A 20,098-nucleotide genomic window follows, 5' to 3' on the forward strand; every position below is an offset into this window, starting at 1 on the left:
TGCACTAACACCTTATTTGAATAAACTCAAGTTTTACTATCTTGATAAGAGTCTTTTTACCTTAATTTCCACTGGCTGTACAATGGCAAAAATAATAATCCTAAGCAACCTCATTTCTGGATGCTCAGTCACAGTTTGTCTGGTTTGTAAATACAGCCACCACAAAAACAAAAGGACTAAGAAATTTCTTTTTAAGTCCTTGACATTAAGTTAGACTGTGGGGGAAGTGGGACATTAGCACAACCATGTCCCTTTATGAGACAATGAGAAGGCTAACAGGTTAGCAATCTGACCTGCAAGTTGTGTCTGGGTTTGAATGAACAAGGGAAACATTATCCAAATACATGAACAGGGCAGCCTTTCTCCTTCTGTGCACTAGCATAGGGAAAATAATTTCACAAGAGCCCTCTTTCAGGAAATGGATTTCTGGAAGCAGACTTCTTATACCTATCATTTTACTTCTCGTGCACAGAAAGCCCATCACTAACATGGCAGGTTAAAACATCACACAATAGCTTGAGGAGGAAGGAAAAAAAACCAGGATCTGTACTTCGTGTGAACTCTTTGTGCTTAGTACCAATTAACCAAAAGGCTGATTACCTCCAAAAAGTGGAATTCAGGAGTCTGTTTTTCTCAATGCTTAAGTCTGAAAAATAGATCAGTCTGAAGATCTAGTATTGCATCTACTGCCTCAAAAGTGACTCAAGAACCAAGAAAAGAGTTGTCCACAAGCTCATAATAAATAAAACATTCTCTCAACTTTTCCACTGTGAGTAAGAGGACACAGGAGAAAGATCAAAACTCTCTGGAAAGAAAAGCTCTTTTTGCCCAATACTTGATACCCCAAGCATGCCTGTATTTTCCAAAATATTACTTAACTCATAAAGACAATAAAAATCTCATCTTAGATTAAATAAAAATAAACCACCTTCTCAACAGAAGTGAAATGTTTTCCTTTCAAAGCTATGTTGAAAGTTTGTGATCACATAAAGAAAAATATGCACACCTAGATTTCCACACTGCTGTGCAATTACAGGAGACTGCTTGATCCGGTTCTGGTTTACAGCGAGATGGCATGTGAGCTAGAAACCAAATTCAGTAACCCATGGGAGCTTAAACAGTCACATAGTATTTCTTCCCCTTGGACTAACATGAATAGCAAAGGCAAACCCTGTACTTTCATGGCTGCATCAAAGTTTATGACATGGCATAAGGAAAGAAAAGGAAAGTATTAAATACCTTCTGCTTAGAAAAGAGCCCATAGAGGCCAGTTCACCTGCTACGGAACACAGTGAAGTGGGATCCATAAGATATAAATGGAACAAAAATATTCTACCCCACTCTGCATAGTAAACAAAACTGCAAATAAAAAGCTACTACTTCATAAAAATATCCATTTACTTGCATAAAATAATACTCTTTAAATGCAAGTATGGTTTAAAGAAACATCATTACATAAATACAGCACTGTCTACTAGATTCATGTCTACATCAGAGCAGCTAGCAGGTAACATTTCAAAATTCACTCCCCATGGTCACAAGCCATGACTCAAATTCATCCAACTATTTGCTTTAACTGGCAAGCACTATTTGAAAGCAGATCCTACAGTAGCTTGAAATGAAACTGCAGAAGCTGGTCTGAATGCTTCCTAGTTCAGCTTTACACATACGAACTCATTTCCACTGAAAAATAAAAATAATTCAAAAGTACAGCAACAACTGCAGGTATCTTTTTCTAATTATCAGGTAGAAAAGCCAAGTTACACTGCTTTTGAAACTTGCTCAGCTTCATGTTAGTGCAGGAGAATTAGATTTTGCTAGTAAGTTACACAAAACAGGAACTCCCCAACGCAAAGTCATCTGCATTTAGTTGCAGTTACCCAGACAATTCAAGCCTTACTATGACTAAAGCAGAAGACATCACATGCTGAACTGCTTCTCATCTGTCCTGCCACAAATATGCTGTCAAACACCAGGAGCCTTCTGAGTGATTGCCTACCTGCACGTCACAAACAAGCACAGTCTGTAACAGCAATAGATCCCCAAGTCCTCTGTTTGGCTGCTGCCATTTTGTAATGTCCACACAGGCTTTGGGATAAGGTCAGTGAGGTGCTCTGACTTGCCAGGGTAACTCACCAAGCTTCAGCATGTCAGGCATATTAATTGCCATAGTAAATAGAGATATAATCAGGACTTCAAATGCCCTGCTAAAATTCCTCCACATTATTATCTTCAAACTGACTACAAAACAGGTCATACTTCAAACAAAAAGCCACAACACAGAACTGAGCTGATAACAGCATTAATCAGCAAAGTGGCATTAGCTTCCCACGACTCTTCCAATGCTGGTAACTTGTGCATATGAATCACTTAGAAGAACACTGTTTTCACATAGGGCAGAAAAAATGTTGGCAATTTAAATAAACCAGATAGAAGCAAAATCCCCATACATCACAAAGCTACTCAATGCTTCTTCCAGGGTTAACATCTATACAGCTGCATGCACTGTTCTTGAGTAATGTTTGAGTTGCTCTTCAGGTGAGACCACTGGACTGTGTTTTCACTTGCAGGGGATAAAAATGCTTCTTACAGAAGTATCCCTCATTAAACTGGATACCTAAGCTTCTCTGAAAATGTACACCCAATTGTTTGAACAAAACATCCATCGGTAGAGCTATAAACTCAGTAATTTCACAAGATCATAACATGGATTTCTCCAAGATACACACTGTTCAAACCCTGCAGTGCCATGCTGCACCACGAGGCTACCACTAAACGGGGAGAAGCAGCTGTCAATAGTTTTGCTTACGAGTGAAGACGATGGAAGATGCTGAACTCAAAAAATCATTGCTTTCAATAGGCTTGGGTCTCAGGCAAACAAGATGGGGAACCCAACATCACCAGTGTACCTATCAAACATCTCTAAAGAATTATCATATCTCACTCTAAGAAACTAATAGAATAAACCAGCCCAGGGCATTCTTCTGCTGAAAGAATCACTTCTGTGATCTGGTACTTAATCTTGCCAGAGTGATGCTGCATCTCAATATAATCCATCACTTTCCCAAACTCATATAGGTTTCAACAAATCTCCAAAAGAAAAAAGCTTTTCTTTCAGAGTAAAGAACAATTTAATACTGGGAGGAAAAAAACCACCATACACAACATAGACATATAGACTGCAAGTTCTGACCTCTTGGGCACAAACTATAGTGTATTACCATACCTTCTGATATTCTGATAAATAAGGGACATGTGAAAGGTGCACAAATTTGATGGAAGGAGTAGCTAACTGCAAGCAAACAGAACCTTTTGCAGTTAAAGGGTTATGTTCTCAATATATCCCAGAGCAAACAAAACCAACTTAAAACCACATAAAGGGCACTTATTTTGGAAAATTACTGTGTAGTCATTTGAAACAGGAATTTATCCACCACCAATACTACAATACACATGCAGAAGTAAAGGGTTATTTCAGAACTGTTTTTAAGCAGTTAGGTCTGAAAATCAAGAGAGAAAGTGCTCAAAACTATGTGTAACACAATGCTTCACAAGAATCTAAAGCTTTCACCTTCTAGCATGTAAAAGGCTGTAAAATTACATGTTTAAATCCTTACCAGTATGTACTGTAACTACTGCAATCCATACACACAGTATGCTGAACTTTCTCTTGTTTTTCTGTTTTCTTATGATTGGTGATAGGAATCTGTGCATCTTCATAATGCTTTTTTGCATGGCCATTCACATACCTAAAAAATTAAAATAAAATAAACCCAAAATGTCTTATGAAACAGTTACTCATCCAAAATTTATTTGGAACAACAAAAAGAGCAGCCGAATAAGCATCCAAAACTTATACCATTATTAAAATAGGCAATTAATCTGTGTGAAAACACTGGTTCCATTCTCTAACTTTTTACCTCTTTCCATGTTGTCCTCCATCTCCTCCACAGTGACCACAAACAGGCATTACTCTACCAGACCCCAGGATCTGGGCCAATAACAGGCTGATGCACCTTCACAGCTGAGAAAATTACTAGCCCTCTTCTTCCATATCTGTGATGTGGTTAGTTCTCTGTGTGCTTTCCCATAAATGTTTCTTAAAGCTATATTTTTTCCTCTCCACCCAGCACTCACCATGTTTGTGATTGCTTTCACAGTGCACTCACCCCCATATGAAACCATGTCTGTTTCAAGCTCTTTTCCACTCTGCAACATAATTTAATACTGGAGCATTCTACTATCAACTGAAAATCATTAACACTTGCAAGAGTATGGGCCAGACCTCAGGTGAATTCCCTCCTCCCTGTCTGTTGCTTGCTGAACTCAGTAAATGCTATCCAGGAGCTCTGCACATGCTCCACATGAAGAGCTTTGTATGCCACCCTTGGTCTCCTGTGCAGGTGTACCCAATCCTGATAAAGACAGCTGGGCTGGGCAAGGCACTCAAGCCACAGCACTACCAGTTTTGCTGTGCTGGCAGAAGGCTGCAGCAATTATACCATAACCCAAGGGAGACTGTTGTGCTTGCAGGAATTGGTTTTCTGCCTGACAGTGCAAATGACAGGTTTATAAAGCTATGCTCCCACCAGAAATGCTCTGCTGCTCTAACACAGTTATGGCCCAAATGCTCTAACTCAGAGGATGTACTTTTAAGTGAAGACCTTAAAGGTGTTATTTCTCTTCCTTTGATCTCAAACATCTGAACAGAAGAATATGTGTTTTCATGAACAGAAGTGCTCCTGTTACAAGGTGTATTACATTCTTCCCATTCAATTATTCTCCATTCTGAGGACAGAAGCAGTTTGGAAAGTCAAAACAAACTACATAAATAAATGTGATACCCATTAACTGCACACAAAAAAGGTCCTAAATGGAGAGTAATAGTATTTTTTTAAAAACAGGAATTAGTAAAATATTCCAGAACATTTATTTCACACCATCACATAACATGGAGTAATTTCCCCCTCTCCAAGCTCTCACCAAGTATAAATTTCTAGATTAATAAAAAGATTTTTTTAAAGGGTGTTGGGCTTAATATTCTGAACAAGAGACATTATAAAAATCACGCCACTTAACTGCTACACAGATCAAAGGAACAAAAGCTGCAGTTTATTGAAACCACTTTAAAAGACCAAGTCCCTAAATTTAATTATGTTTTTTCCAGAATAAAAGCACACTAGCACAGATGCTACCCTGCAGATGAAAACATGTTCACATCTCAGGCACTGTCTGAACATGAACACTAACTGCATTCTCTTCAACACATGCATATCAAATATTTATCTACCAGCAAGTTTTCTACAATTATCCTGCCAAATAAATAACACCACTGACTACATCATACCTCTGCAAGTTCTTCTGGTGTACAACTACAAATACAGACAAAATCCAGGTGTACTCTGCCAGTACTTTTATGGCAGTTACTCTGCTCCAAAACTACACTACAGTACATTTAAGGTTATTTTCTGTCTAAGCTAGGTAGCTGATGTTTTTCTTGAAATAGGTTGCACCAGCAACTTATTTGTTGTTGGATTTGTGATTTTCCAAAAATTCTTATTGGTTTCATCCTATTACAATAGAAATTATCTTTTAGAGAATGGAACTTTGCAATAAACCACTCAATTGGCAGATCTCCAGACACTTTTTGAGCTGAGCAATCACATTCACTATACAGTTCTCTGTTGGAAAACAAGGGGAATATAATCTCCAAATTCTCATAAGGCAGCAAAGAAGTGTGTTTAGTATAAACATACATTGTTAGATGAGATCATGAAAAGTTTACTCTAGGGAATTACAAAAGATTCAGGAAAATTTAAAGTGAACTGCCTCTTACTCAAGCAACAAAAGAAAAAGACAAAGATCTGATGAAAAGGTTTGTACTCTAACACTTTGTACTCACCGTCCACAATGTACACTTGAGCACGTCAGACAGACCCATGGGCTTTTATTTGACCGGCACACTATAAAAGATTTAAAAGGGGAGGGAAAAAAAAGGCAAATGAATTGGCTCTGATATTACAGTTGTGTAACACATGTAGAGCGCCAGCAACAGCTCTGCTGATTCCACCTTAGCAGCACAGTTATATAAGATATCCAGTCACGTTCATTAACCCATATCAGGGACTAAAGTAACAGACTGAAGAGCTATTGACACTAAAGCATGTTAGCCACCTTCTGGCTTGGATTTTAGCTGCAGGCGACACATTTACCCACTGCTTTGAAGCCACGAAAAATTTAACCTTTCTTTTGGTTGTACTGCATGCACATCAACTGTACTTGATTTTGAAATACACAGACATATCAGAAGCACAAGTACCAAAACGGCTGGTGAAGTTAAAAACCCTGTCTTTTGGCTTTTAATAATGCAGTCCACCAAACAAGGGGGAGGAGACACTTCACTTCTGCTTTCTTAAACTTGTTATACAAGATGGCATTTTAAAGAAGATATTGCAAGGAAGCCTGACAACCTGAATAAATTACTGTACAATGCATGACAATATACCCCATTCATATAACACGTATTCCTATGCTGCAGTTGTGGTAAAAGCTTTACCCATGAAGACTTTGCCCCTTCAGTCACACCCAAGAAGCTGAAATGCTTAAATGTAACACAATGCTTTACAATCTATTCAATTCATCAGAAGATGTTATTTAGGTTTATAATCTGTTTACTACATCCAGAAAATTTAAGTTAAATACACATAAATGTTTTTAAGCTAAAGGTCTTAAAGGGAAAAAACAGCATATAGTAGAAAATTATGGAACACCATTCCAGGGTAGAACCATAGAAATAAGGGATTCCAACCTCCTATTCTAGCCTAGTGGCAAAAACCTGCAAATTCAAATGAGAAACAAAATCTCAGTAAATAACCCATGCAGGCAGAACACAGTAAAACCAGTAAATAAAGCATCGTTATAAACAGCAGCAATTTTGGAACTACAACTAAATATTGATTATTGAACCCTAAACCTTTGACAGAAATTCCATGCTATGACGAACAGCACTTAGATTTGAATGAAGTAAAACTGTTAATGACAATTACCCCAGACTTTACAGGAAAAGGACTGTACTTTCAAATACCCAACTAATACAAGAACAGTGAAATGCCAAGTGCAATTCTGTAACAGCAGAAAACCAGAATCAAAAGATGAATTCAATTATCCCAAGAACACAAAAGGATATGCCACCACCTCATTTTTCTACACTATAACTGCTTCTTGGAGCAGCCAGTCAAAAGTCCCAAAGGGAAAACAAAGACATCAGAAACCTGAGGGTCTGTAAGGCAAGGGGGGAGAAAGGACAAAGAGAAGAGGATCAAACCCCAGCAGACAGGCAACTTATTTACATTGTTATTTGTTGTGGAAAAGCTTGAGAATGACATTCCTGGCTGGGGTCATAACCTTAGGGGGAAAAAAAAAAAAAAACACACTAGGGAAACTCAAGTACACCAAGAAACTGCTCCAAGGCAGGCTCACCTACAGAGGTTACATCAGGATTCATAGCAGAACTAAAAAATAGGTTCATCAGGTTCGCCAAACTACAGAGAAAACCAAGCTTTAAAAATGTGAAAGCAGTTTCATTATCAAATTTAACATTGATTAAAAAGAAAAAGCATTTGTTTTTAAAAAGCATGGGGTCAATTTCTCATGAAGAGAGAAGTGACCAGCTTAGCTGTTTAAAAGAGCTAATACACTTTTCCACCACCAGCCTTTGCCTTTTTAAAAAACTTAAGTCAGAACAACAAACTAGCTAACACTTATTTTTAAACAATTGTTTCTTGGATTTGAATTCATTATTACAGTTGCTGTATTTCAATTCATAGGCCAAATCCAAAGAATGTCTGAAATGAAGAATGCTACAAAGTTCACCTCAACAAAAGTACATCCCATAGAACCATTATTTGAAGTAACCACTTTAAATTCTTCACTACAGAAAGACTGCAGAATTGATTTTTTTGAACAACTGCAATTTTTACTTGAGAAACATTTTTTCGTGCTTCATGCTTTCTGGTTTAAGTTTCCGAAAACCAAATTTTCCCATTTCTAAAGCTGATGGGTTCCCACAATGGTTATGTCAATCTTGCAGTAGATAGAAGACAGCCAAGCAGAGTTTACATTCAGGTTGGAAAAGTGGAAGAAGTATGGTTGATTTGACTAAACGTATTTAAGAGAACTAGTATTTGGCAATGGCTAACAGAAAAGAAAATGAAGACCTCAAATAGTCATCATCAGTTAAAAATGGGCTACATCAATCACCAATCTAACCTGATGGAATTTTCTTTTCCTGAATTACACAAATTCAGAGGTAAAAAAATTAGCCAGAAGAAAACAGAAGACAAAGCCATTCAAGCACTTAAACAGATTAAGTGCTGCATGAACAAACCACTACTCTATGTTTTCCCAGGAATATGATACAGCCTTCTTCACATGAAAATCTCAACAGACATCTCCCACTTTGAAATAACATTTCTGCTTGCCCTGTGTTATCATCCATGAACAGATCTGGTTCTCAACCAGTAGGTCAAAGCATTATGATGCAAACTAGATTACCTGAATATGAAATTGTAATTGTCTGGTATATGGTGGAAAGCAAGGATAATAAATACCTGCACTGCTTGCTTGTCAAGTGTTAAATTATACTGAAGCTGTGCTCAGTCTGCAGAGTTCGCAGCACAAACCATTCTGCACAAAGCCAGACACCAGCTCTGCACAATGCCAGTAAGTATCCACTAACATTTTCCATCTTTGCTATCAGCGAATAGGAAAAGATAGCTCATTTGTTTGCTGTAACTTCTAGTAAGAACTTTGCCCCAATTGCATCACATTAGAAATGTGTAGTTTATCTTCTGCACAAACATCTCCTCCCACAAAGAACTCAAATAACATGGAAATTACTTGCACTATGATTAAACACAGAAGGCAGTATTAAATTTCTGACCTAAAGTTGCTCTGTTCTGAGAGGATTACATGACCGATTTTTTCAAAGGTTGCTGAAGATTGCACTCTTTTTCTGAGGTTGGCTCAGCAGATAACTTCTGAAGATGATTAGTGCGGTTATCTCTGCTTGTCACACTTTATTTAGTGGCATAAAACTAAGGAATGCTGGCTGCCTTTTCAGCTTGAGCTGAAAGTGGCTACTGCAATGGTTACAAACTGTCTCATTTTGCTGTATTTTTAGAACAGCTTCAAGCAGTTAGGCGAAGATGATAGTAACGTCTGTAGAAAATGGAAAGTAAATCCGCAACACCACAATGCCATCTGAAGCAGTAAGTAATTTTACATCGATACCAGCTTATTCAGAAGCTTAGAATCATAATTTTTCGTCATGTAATAGGAAGGAGAAATGCTATCTGTTACAGAACGATTTCTCTAAGTGAAATCTGAATATTCATCTGCTATAAAGCCTACAAAGCCCTCTACAAATGATGAGGAGTGTTACTCCATCCCCAAGAGAACAAGCAATCAAACAATACTACATACAGCCTCAGAGACGTCCCTCAGGCTTCCACTTTGTGTTATTCATCCTGATAATATTCATCAAGTTATGCCAAGTAGAATAAGCAAGATACAGCTAATCAGTTTGGCACTCTCATCACAGGGGCACCACCCCATCCTACCCTCATAATGACACAAATATGCACTTCTGAATCTTAACTTTTTTTTCCTTATTGAAAAACTGACTCCAGCCAGAGTTTTGTGAAGCACGAATGCTCCTGGTACATACTGCATGCCTTACAGAACAAAGCTGCAGATTTCCACTGTAGCGAACTCAACTACATAAAAGAACACAACCAACCTGTGCAACTAATAGTTTTGTTTAAATAGCAAACTGCAATAGCAAACAGGCAAAAGAAAAAAGAAGCAGGAAGAGGAGGAGACATACAGGAAGCAGTTTCTGTAAAGCAGCCAAGTAAAGAAACCTGCAAGATAGAGTGTCCAGCAGAGATCTGGCAGTAGTGCAGCCATGTGATCAATGCATCACCACTTCACCAGTCTTAGGAGCAAAATGACATCAGGCTATAGCTACTACAGAACTGTGCTTACATCCTCATTTTAAAACAGTCCCTTATTACATAATAAAATGCCACAAAATATCAGCACAGTAAAAACAACACTTCGGCCCTTCTATTAACAGCATGCTGACTGGAAACAAGATTAGAGTCAAACTCGGTTTCCAAGTGTTTCCACAAGCTTTACAAAACGACCTGTACTTTGTTCTCAGAAGAAGCTGTACCAACACTAATGTTACTTGTATAATTACACTGTTAAACTACAATAACATCATGACCTGAACAGAAACATCTTTGGACTAAGTGATCTGTTTTCAGTCCTTTCTTTGTTGACATAGTAGGTCAGCTGCACCAATACAAGCTAAGCTGAAAAAGACCAGTTACTCCACTCAGCATCTGCACCAGGGACAATATTTACATGCTTGTGGCTGCTGTGGTATACTGGTGCAAATAAAACTGTCCTACAAATGCAAGCACTTGGTGACAAACACATAAATGCTACATATACATAGCATGTATACAAATGCTGTACATATGCACATATCTACACACAAGCACACATGCATGTTTTAAAAAAAAGAAACAACGCAAGAATACTGTTAAGAGCATTCCAGAGAAACAGACACAACTTTTGCTTTCCTTTACCTTTAACATCGTTTTGTCTAACAATTTCTCAGTGCCCTGAGATTAAGATTTGGTCTCAGGACAATGTTACTCTACTTTTTGATCCTAAACAAACCTGACAAATGCAGCAGAAGAGAGCTGGGCAGTTTCCATTAACAACAGTGTGAAGAAAGAAGCAGCAACAATCTGCCCATCAAAAAATGAAAACCTTGTTTTATGAAACATCATCCTTCCCTCTGTGACACACCAGGCCTCATGAATCAGATCAAAAGCTGCCTCCTCCAAAGATCTGAAATCAAGGTGAGAGAAACTTGCAAGCCAAAATCCTGGGGCAACTATCACAAGTGGTGATAATACAAAACTCCACACAAATATTTAGTCAAAATTATGTGAACTCCCTTAATATCTCAAAAAACAAAACTTTTGCATCACAGGATTCACTTCCATTTTACAAACGGAAAAATGGAGAGGAAGAGATCAGATAATTTACTACCTTTATCAATGCAGATCAGAACTGAGGCTACACCTCAGTCCTTCACATCATTTTACCTGCAGGCAAGGGTAAGACATCCCAAAACTCAGCATTCTACAGGAAACTTGTAAGGTGACTTGCCGAAATAACTAAGTGACCCTGAATTAAACACCTAGACCTTGTCATATGCAATATACAAGAAGTATCAGGCATCTGAGTAATCTATGAAAATCAGTCATTCTAAGCAGGCAACTGCTCAAGTTATTAGCCCATAAGAAATACTAAGGAGACAAACACGCTGGATGTGGGTCCCTTCCTTTCAGCTTACATGCTGGGATGGCAAGAAGGCTCAGCCTACCGCTGGAATTTACAGCCCTGGAAATCCCTTCGGATGCAGTCAAAGATGTTTTCAAAGGCTGAATAATTATCAGCTGAAGAGTTTTCTCCATGCAGCCCCCATTCATTCAAGACGTGAATGCCTCAGGCTTGCTGCACACATCTTACCCTTGTAAGGCCTTCCTTACAAACTACTAGTATAAAGTAGCTTTTATTACTACTATACAACTTGATCATGTTTCCAGTTTTTTGACATGACACTTTTTGTGAATTTAAAAAGGGAGTTGCTGCAAGTATATAAACTTTATTATCTGACCTTACTTTCCACTTATATTCAAGAGAAATAAAAAATACTGAAAAGAGGACCTCAACTAAACACATTAGTAAAATTGTCAGACAGGGCAGGCACTAACATATGTAGAAGTGCACTGAGTCCAAGCAGAATGATAACATTATTTCATAATCTAGAAGTATGTTCCAAAAACTAAGTGCAAAGTTAAATGTCTATGGTTGTTGATTGTTTTAAGGGGGTTTTGTTGTTGTGTTTGAGGTTAGGTTTTTTTGGAGGTGGGGAGTCCTCTGTTTAAGTTGTATACACATCTGGTAAAAGTATCTGCTCTGCATTTTAAGAGCTTAAAGGCTAAGCAATTCCAGATGAGTAACTGCAATGAAAACCTGGTGACTAAAAAAGGAAGTAAATGCTACAAACTTATTTTTAAACCTTTTAGTAGGCTAAAGCTGGATTCTCTGTCTTGAATAGGGGACAAAAGAATGTTATAGGCTTTGAAAACTAGAGTTATGTTCTACATCTTACTTGCAAGCCAGCTGTTTTATTGTTTAGGTTTTAAAGAGTATTTGCATTTGTTGTCAAGCTTCATTTCGCATAAAATTCCTTCTATCCAACTCTCAACCACACTAAAAGAAGCTCACAGACAGAACTTTTTCCTGAACTGTTTGATATTAGAAAAATAAATATTCTATTTAACGACATTTTAAGTAAGTTTCATTTGTTAGATGTCTTTACTGCCATTTCAGCATTCTAGTCAAAACGAAACCAGACAGGAGGGGAGACGGGTTTTAATTATACTATCTTAAATGTTTTGGTTTTAACTCAGTTAAAACCCACATACTAGAGGAAAAGATTAAAAAAAAATATTTAATTTGTACTACATTTAAATCCAAGAAAGAGAATTTATAAGGAAGCAAGTATCCTGGTAAGCATTACTAACAAGACAACAATGTTAACTACTCTTTCAGCATTTCATACCCTCATAAGAAAGACATGCACAATGAATAGAATTATCAACAGTATCAAGTGTTAGTCTGACTCAAATTCCAATCAAATATAAGTGAATTCAAACAAGACTCTGAAGAACATTTAAATAAATTAAAAAAAAAAAAAACAAGCAAACTACTCTCAGCTTACAGCTATGGAAAAAATATTTCCACTGATATTCTCTTTCAACAAAACCAGAAAGATTAAGCTTTTAGTGAGATAACAAGTAAACTTATGAAATTAGTTAATGTTTGCACTCATGCATAATGGTATAGGTGGTTTCCTCCTCTTTGTCACTTTCAATTCAAAGCATTGCTCCGTCTCACGTAAGCAATTTCACAGACAGTTACAGTGAACCACTCTATTACAATGGAAAATCATATATAACACAAATGTACTAAGCAACAACCAAGAATAAAAAACATGGGCAGCTGAACACTTGGTCATAGAATAAATAGGTCAATAAAGTGCCCAATACATTCCTAATGTCGAAGAATGTTTGTCAGAGAGCAATGTAATTAGCTTCATCTGCATTTAAATCACCTCCCTAGTTATGCCCAACCACACTGGCTTACAGCTGGGTATTCTGATCATGCAGTCAGAATTCCACATTGAAAAACCTGCAAGTTAAAAAATGCAGGCTTTTTCATTCACCTCCTCATTCTGTATTGAAAAACCAAACAAGTTTGGAAAACTTCTTTAGTCAATGTAAATGGACGTGTCACTTCCTGAGGAAGTGGTTCAGTGAACTGCAGGGTGAGAAAATTAAAAAAAAAAAACAAAAAACCACACACACAAACCCAGTGCCCAAAACTGAAGTCAGATCAGCTACAGCAGCAATAAACTAAGAGAGCATGCTATGCTGCTTCTGTTGTTAAGCAGAAGAAATAAGGCCACTTAGCACTACCAATCATACAGACGCTTAACTCTATTACTGCTTCCCTTTCTTCTTTACATTCTAAAAGCAATTTCCAGTAGTTTGACTACTTTGACAACTAATTAGTATCCAAATGTAAATACATACATACACATACATGTTTATATATATATACACATGCCCCTACATATATACCTAGTCCTCCCATGAAAACAGATACTATTCCTCATACAGAAGTAGCATGCCAAGGGAAAAAGAAGAAAAAAGCAGCTCTTCAATACAATCTTTATGCTAGAGCATGTGTGACACACAGATATTAATTTTCAGAGAATAGACAGATAATACAGCAAAGCCAACAGTGTAATGTAATTTTAAAATCCTTAAGAAAAGGAGTCTTCTTGAGGGGAAATACAGCAAAAAGGCTCCTTGCTGTCTTTATATAACACAGTAATTAATCTACTTATTTGTAGCCCGAATGTTTCATTCCTACTTCCTCAACTAATGTTCAGTGGACAGAAAGATTACCAGGCTAAAAATCTTGAGAACCAAAGGTTAATAAAAAATATGTTTAAAAGGTCGTGGCTATCTGGAGAAAATGCACCTGTACTTTGCCATGGACAAGCAAATGCTTACATATCCAGGGAGTCCTAAATGATGTACCTATGGACTACCCCGAAGTATCAGTATCTGCCTATTTAGTTTTGATAAGCACTTTCAACTTGACTATCATGCTTGATAGTAAAATGTCATTTCAAAGCTAAAATCTGTCTGCTTGCAATACTGAATTGGATGAGTAACTTCAAAAAGAATCACCTTATTTGTCCAGGTTGCTTGTGGGTACTGTGACTAGATTCAAATGAATAACAAAATCTGCCAAAGAACTTTCATAAATGTATTTATCAGATCCAAAATGACACAATATATTCCAAAGAGGGGAGAGAACCTAAATACTAGAGGATTGCCTTGACATACCACTTAAGACTGCTGAATAAGTTTATTCATTGTGGCATGTACAGTTTAAAACACTCTGTTGTAATCACGGAAATGAATCAAGGACAGAAAATCCTACACTGCTCCCATAAAAAGGATATCACAAATAATAAATATTTTTTTCAGATATAATTCACTCTACAACAAAAACTGTTTCCTCAATTAGTCTCAAAACAAAAAAAAAAAGATCAGAAAATCCTTAGTTTTGAGGGGTAAATTTGATTCAGTTGCACTTTCTAACCATCATGATTACTTCAATTACTGGCCTTTACCCACTTTTTACCTAGGTATGAATGTCTGCTAAATCAGAAAGCCAAGCATGAACAGGGTACCTAATGAAGTGAGTGGCACCAATCCCATGAGGAACAGCTCAAAGCTTAATTTTATTCTAAACACTGCAAATGAAATTCTACTCTATGAACCACAGACACAAACTTGCCAAAAAAACCCCAAATCAATTAATTCTGTCAGCCTTGGCACTTGAAATAATCAGAAAAACAAGTACACCTGTACATCTTGAAGGGCTTTGAAAAAGCAGGTGAAAATTATTATCCTGCTTACATTTAAACCAGCTGTAATGAGATTTATGCTAATCTGTGGGTAAATCAAGAGCCTGCCATGCTGAGGAGTCTTTCTCCTACAGACTTGTGTGTGCGTTACATATCCCACTCCCACAACACCTCAGACTACCCTTCTGACTGTGTGGTACACTGTGAAGAGTCATTGCAAAACAATAATTTATAGTTAATCATTAAATACTTTGGAACATCAAATTGTAAAATTTGTCCTTCAAAGCTTATCTTCAAAATTACCACGAAGATTAGATCTAGTTTCTAAACAAATGCAATGCATTAGATGTCTGATTACTACTTTCCTTAGAAACAGTCTCTTTCCTCTGCTAACGTGTATTTTGTAGCCAAGTGATTTTGATGAGTACCAATAATATTTTTAAAAGAAAAATCTAGAAAATATTAATTACATCCATTTAAGTTTACTGGCATTCAAATGACACCAAATATTTGAAAAGACTCCCATTTTTTGTAATTAAAATGAAAATTAGGCCTAGCTTACATGACCAAAATTGAGACCCTTTCCTCTTCTCAGTAAACATGCAACTTCTGTATCAGTTCCAAAGGTAATTGTATTGCACCCACGGTTAGCTCATACATCAATAACAAATTCAAACAGGAAAGCAAAAAAAAAGGTACCAGTTTTAACGAAAAAGACTGAACCTAAAAATAGCCAAATCTTACAAGCCCTATTTAAAAAGACAGAATGGGAATGAATTTAAAGAGACATAGCAACCTATAAAGTCCATAGCATTCCTGCATTGCAGTGACTCCAAGATGAAAGACAAAGAAACTTTGAAATTAAAGTGTCCAAATAAGAAAAAGTTGATTTTTTTATGTACATTTCAGACTAAACCTGCTAACTTCAAGGCCAAATTAGTTTTCCAGATGTAGAGTGACAAATCACCTTCACACACACACACAGATCATTACATCCACACACTGTTCATAAGCTTACCCTGAGTCTACATGCCGCTGACTGAACAGAATTTTTCACAGGAAGAAGGTCCTACCTACTCCCCCTCCAGCTTCAGTGAGTTTTCTCCTCCTGTATTCTAGTCAAAATGGAAGAAAAAAAGGATGTGAGGATCTCTACCAATAAAAATGAAAAAGCAAACGGAGAGACTCATAGCGTTGTAAAAGCAGACGAAGTATACTCATGGAAATGGAGAAGAAACATTAACAAAGAGCTGAGATGAAAAGAAAAGCCAAGACTGCAGACCTGAGCTTCTACAGTGTATTTATTTTGGCACTAAGTCATCACTGTAATGCCAAAACCCACAATGTTACCTACCCCAATGAAAAGAGAACAGTGTAACTGATTTAACTGGGACAACAAAACCAAAAAAAAAAAAAAAAAAGGGGGGGGGGGGGGGGGAGGGAGGAAGGGGAGAGGAAAGGGAACATGGCAAAGAACAAAAAATATCAAAACCTGTCTGACTCAGTACAGCAATGTTCTTGAAAGTTCCCCTGCTTCGACATTTATATTGCTCTCATGTATATATAAAGCAATCTGTGATATTTGAGGCTATTTTGAACAAATCTACTAGGTAAATTAGTAAATTACTTCAAACACAGAAAGAATATCATTAATTAAGCATATGATTTTTCACCATAATCATCATTCACTAGGTCTCAAACAGCTTCCTCTTGCTATCTCTCCTGGGTCTTTTTATGGCCCCAATATTATTGATAAATGCTACAATGTATCTTTCTAACCAACTATGAAATTACAGCTCTTATTCAATAGACCATAAGAAACAGATGCCAACTAAACATATTTAGCTCTTGCAGGAAATATCAGTATACATTCACAATTGCTCTTCACTATCTAAAAAAAAAATTCAGGAAAAAAAATTTATTCAACTGACAGTGATCTGAAAAGTAATGGGTTTAAGTACAATTCTTCTTTAAAAAAAAAACATTCCATCTCCATTTTGGCAGACACAACCCTATTTGTCTGTAGTTATTCTTCTAAAGAATAAACTTCCAATTATACATTGAATCAACCAGTGAGTCCAGTGAGAACTAATGAATCTTCAACCATAGGAAAAAGTCGGAATAACTCTTGAGACTCACACAGGTGTGCTTAAAAGATTGCAATCGCACAGAAATGAGCCATGGCTCCCTGTGGTTTCATCAGTCTATGAAAAGTTGTTGAGAAATACCACATCTGAGCTGTGCCACAGTACTTTTCCTAATTACATGATTTGCAGAACAGTGCTGAAGGTGTGGCACATCACACAAATTCAACTGATTCAGTCTGTGACACGTTGCAGTCCTGCCAACTTGCCTTCAGCTACTCTGCTTCCAGCTTCAGCAGAAGCTTCAGAAATTGCTGTGCATGGTAGGAGTGCACTCTAATTGGCATTAGCAGACATCTGCATGCAGCATTCCACATGACAACACTGATCGAAAGCCATTTTCAGTTTATGTACAATTTCTATTTCTTCTCTCTTAAACGTCCAATTAAAATAAGAACATGTCTCCCATCCAGGACGACACTACAGCCATTCCTCATCATTCGATGAGCTCTCCCCACAGTAAAGAAGGGCAATCAGGAAAAGCTGAGGAGATCCATGAGTTGAAATGAGAACAGGTTTAATGAAACAGTAAAAGAAGTATTAACACTAATGTGTTCATAAAGTATTCAAAGTTATGCTCAACCCAGTGAATGTACAGTGGTCACAATAATCAGAAAAGTAGTCGAGAGCAGCATGAGAACGAACCTCTGCAGAGGTAGTGATTTTTGAGAGAAAGAAGAGAAGAAATAAGGAGTCGTTCCCCCATCCTCAGCGAACTTCCCCCTTTACAATGAGCTCAACCTTTAGCCTGCCCTGGCTTTTGCCTCTCCTAGCTTAAGCCTTCCTGTCCTAGGATTCTGTCCCAGCAAAACCAAGACACAACAAAAACCATCTGCCTCTGGATTTACAAAAAGGCATTCTGTGCTCTCCTGTGATAGCCTTAAAAGCTCCTCGAATCAAATGCATGTTGCTTTCTGCATCACTTAACTTTACAGAGCACACTTGATTGGATTAAATACTGAAGGGAAAGCATGCCATTTTCTAAACAGAGTGCTTAAACTCTCAGACTTCTAAACTACACAGCAGTAACATAATAGACATTCTAGAGACACTTAAAAATCAACGTACACCAGAAAAACATTCATATTTGTATAAAGATACTTATTGTCAATGCTTCCTCTTACTGCCTTTTTAAGAGTCTTTCTTCATCACAAGACCTCCATAACAACTTTGCTAGGTAGCTTCAAGAGGAATTGATTTAGCCCAAGAAAGTAATTCAGGCTCTTCTAATCAATTCCTTAACTTCAGTAAAGCAAACTTCCAAATACCAGTCTCGAATGCAATGCCCTTCCATTACACAATGACACAATATTCATTTAACAAGCAACAATATTCTAAAAGGTGCCTCCATATTACTTCGTGAAGTTATTGTTACCATCAGGAGATTTTTTTGTGGAGAGGTGAATAAAAGGTACTTGACTAGCACTCATCACTCAGCTCCTCAAATCACAGAAATGAAAGGTAGTGATAAAAATGGCAGCCTTAACTAAGAATTTGTTCTCCATCCTATTCTGCAGTGTTTTGCTGTCACTTGGCCTGTCACCTGGCTGCCAAAAAGCTTCATTTATCAGTATCTTCACTTATACGACTTTTCTGGAAAGCTTCAGCAACTCAGAACAGGACTGAACACAAGTTCTGAGTCAATTTAAGATCATTTGCTTGATGAGAGAGGCTCTACTATTACAGACAGCAGAAAATTACTTTCTAAATAATTTTTACCAAGGCAACATCACCAACAAGAGTAACTAAGCCCACAGACCCTTAGAAAATGGCAATAAATACAACAGAATTCATTTTTTTCAACAGCATTCAATTTTGACAAGATATTAACTTATACATGCCATTTTCTCTGCTTAATTTTATGTTACCAACTTGCAGCAAACCCAGCACATTAGAAATCTTATTTACTGACAATTATCAGAAACCAGTGTTACTTATCTTTCAAACTTAATCACACTAAAACAAGCCCAAAGAAGAAACAGACAGTACTCTATGTACCATCAGGGAGTTAATGTAACAATAATCACACATCACTATGCTGGAACCAAAAAGGGAGGCACTGCATTTTACTCAACTAGCAGGAACACAATATTTGTTTCTTAAAAGAACAACTTTTATTTACTTTAAATTACTGTTTGTTCATTGGAGTGTTTTAAATTCAACATACCTATGTTTCTCTCCTGCCATTTGTTAAGCATTCAAGTGATCTCAGCGAGTATTCTATGAGTTCTTATCTTCATTTTCTTCAGAAACAGAACACAGATATTCCCTGGACATGGTAACCTCATCAGTCTATTCAGTTCCCTGAAGTGTACAGCACTTTCTTCCTGCCTCAGAGCTGTCATAAAATCAACTGACCGCCCAGCAACTGGTTCTCCCTATAAGGCCTAGTTTGGGAAAAACACCTCCCAATAGCAAAGACTAATGTGTTCCAATTGCTGAACTTTTTTGTTGAGAAGCAACATGTCTAACAGGGTCCTGTAGCTGTAAACTGGACAATTTTGGAAGTTGGAACGTTATGTTAATACCAGAGCATGTATTTTTAGTTTTGGCAATGTTATCTTTTTTAAGCTGTCTGAAGGGTGGCTCCCTACTGCCATATGCTTGTGGTTGACAACTTTGCTTACCCTTGATACTCCGAAGATAACAGATGGAGCTACAGAGTTAAGAATTCTTGTCATGAATTTCCAATAAAGAAACATCAGACACAACAGATTTTCCTATACTCCTCTTTTCCTTCTAATTATTCTCCACATCATAGCTCTTTAAAGTGTACTCTCTCTGCAATCAAAAGCATTACAGAGTAAAACAACTGGTTTTGCAAAGGAAACAGCAACACTACCACACCTTGGCTCCA

General features: G+C 37.2%; 1 protein-coding gene across 2 annotated transcripts in view; it reads right to left on the reverse strand.

Annotated features, from left to right (window-relative positions):
• USP3 (ubiquitin specific peptidase 3) overlaps positions 1-20,098 on the reverse strand; it is a 38,772-nt gene that overhangs the window by 16,981 nt on the left and 1,693 nt on the right. Inside the window, exons 2-4 of one of the 2 annotated variants that reach the window (XM_064157381.1) lie at positions 16,116-16,212; positions 5,903-5,963; positions 3,618-3,749 (exon numbers count right to left, since the gene is read on the reverse strand). In XM_064157381.1, the coding sequence (XP_064013451.1) occupies positions 3,618-3,646 (29 nt within the window). In that variant the 5' untranslated portion in view covers positions 3,647-3,749; positions 5,903-5,963; positions 16,116-16,212. The remainder of the gene's footprint in view (positions 1-3,617; positions 3,750-5,902; positions 5,964-16,115; positions 16,213-20,098) is intronic. The other variant, XM_064157379.1, reaches the window with a different exon arrangement.

This window comes from Pogoniulus pusillus, chromosome 17, assembly GCF_015220805.1.
Source record: "Pogoniulus pusillus isolate bPogPus1 chromosome 17, bPogPus1.pri, whole genome shotgun sequence".
Lineage (NCBI taxonomy): Eukaryota > Metazoa > Chordata > Aves > Piciformes > Lybiidae > Pogoniulus > Pogoniulus pusillus.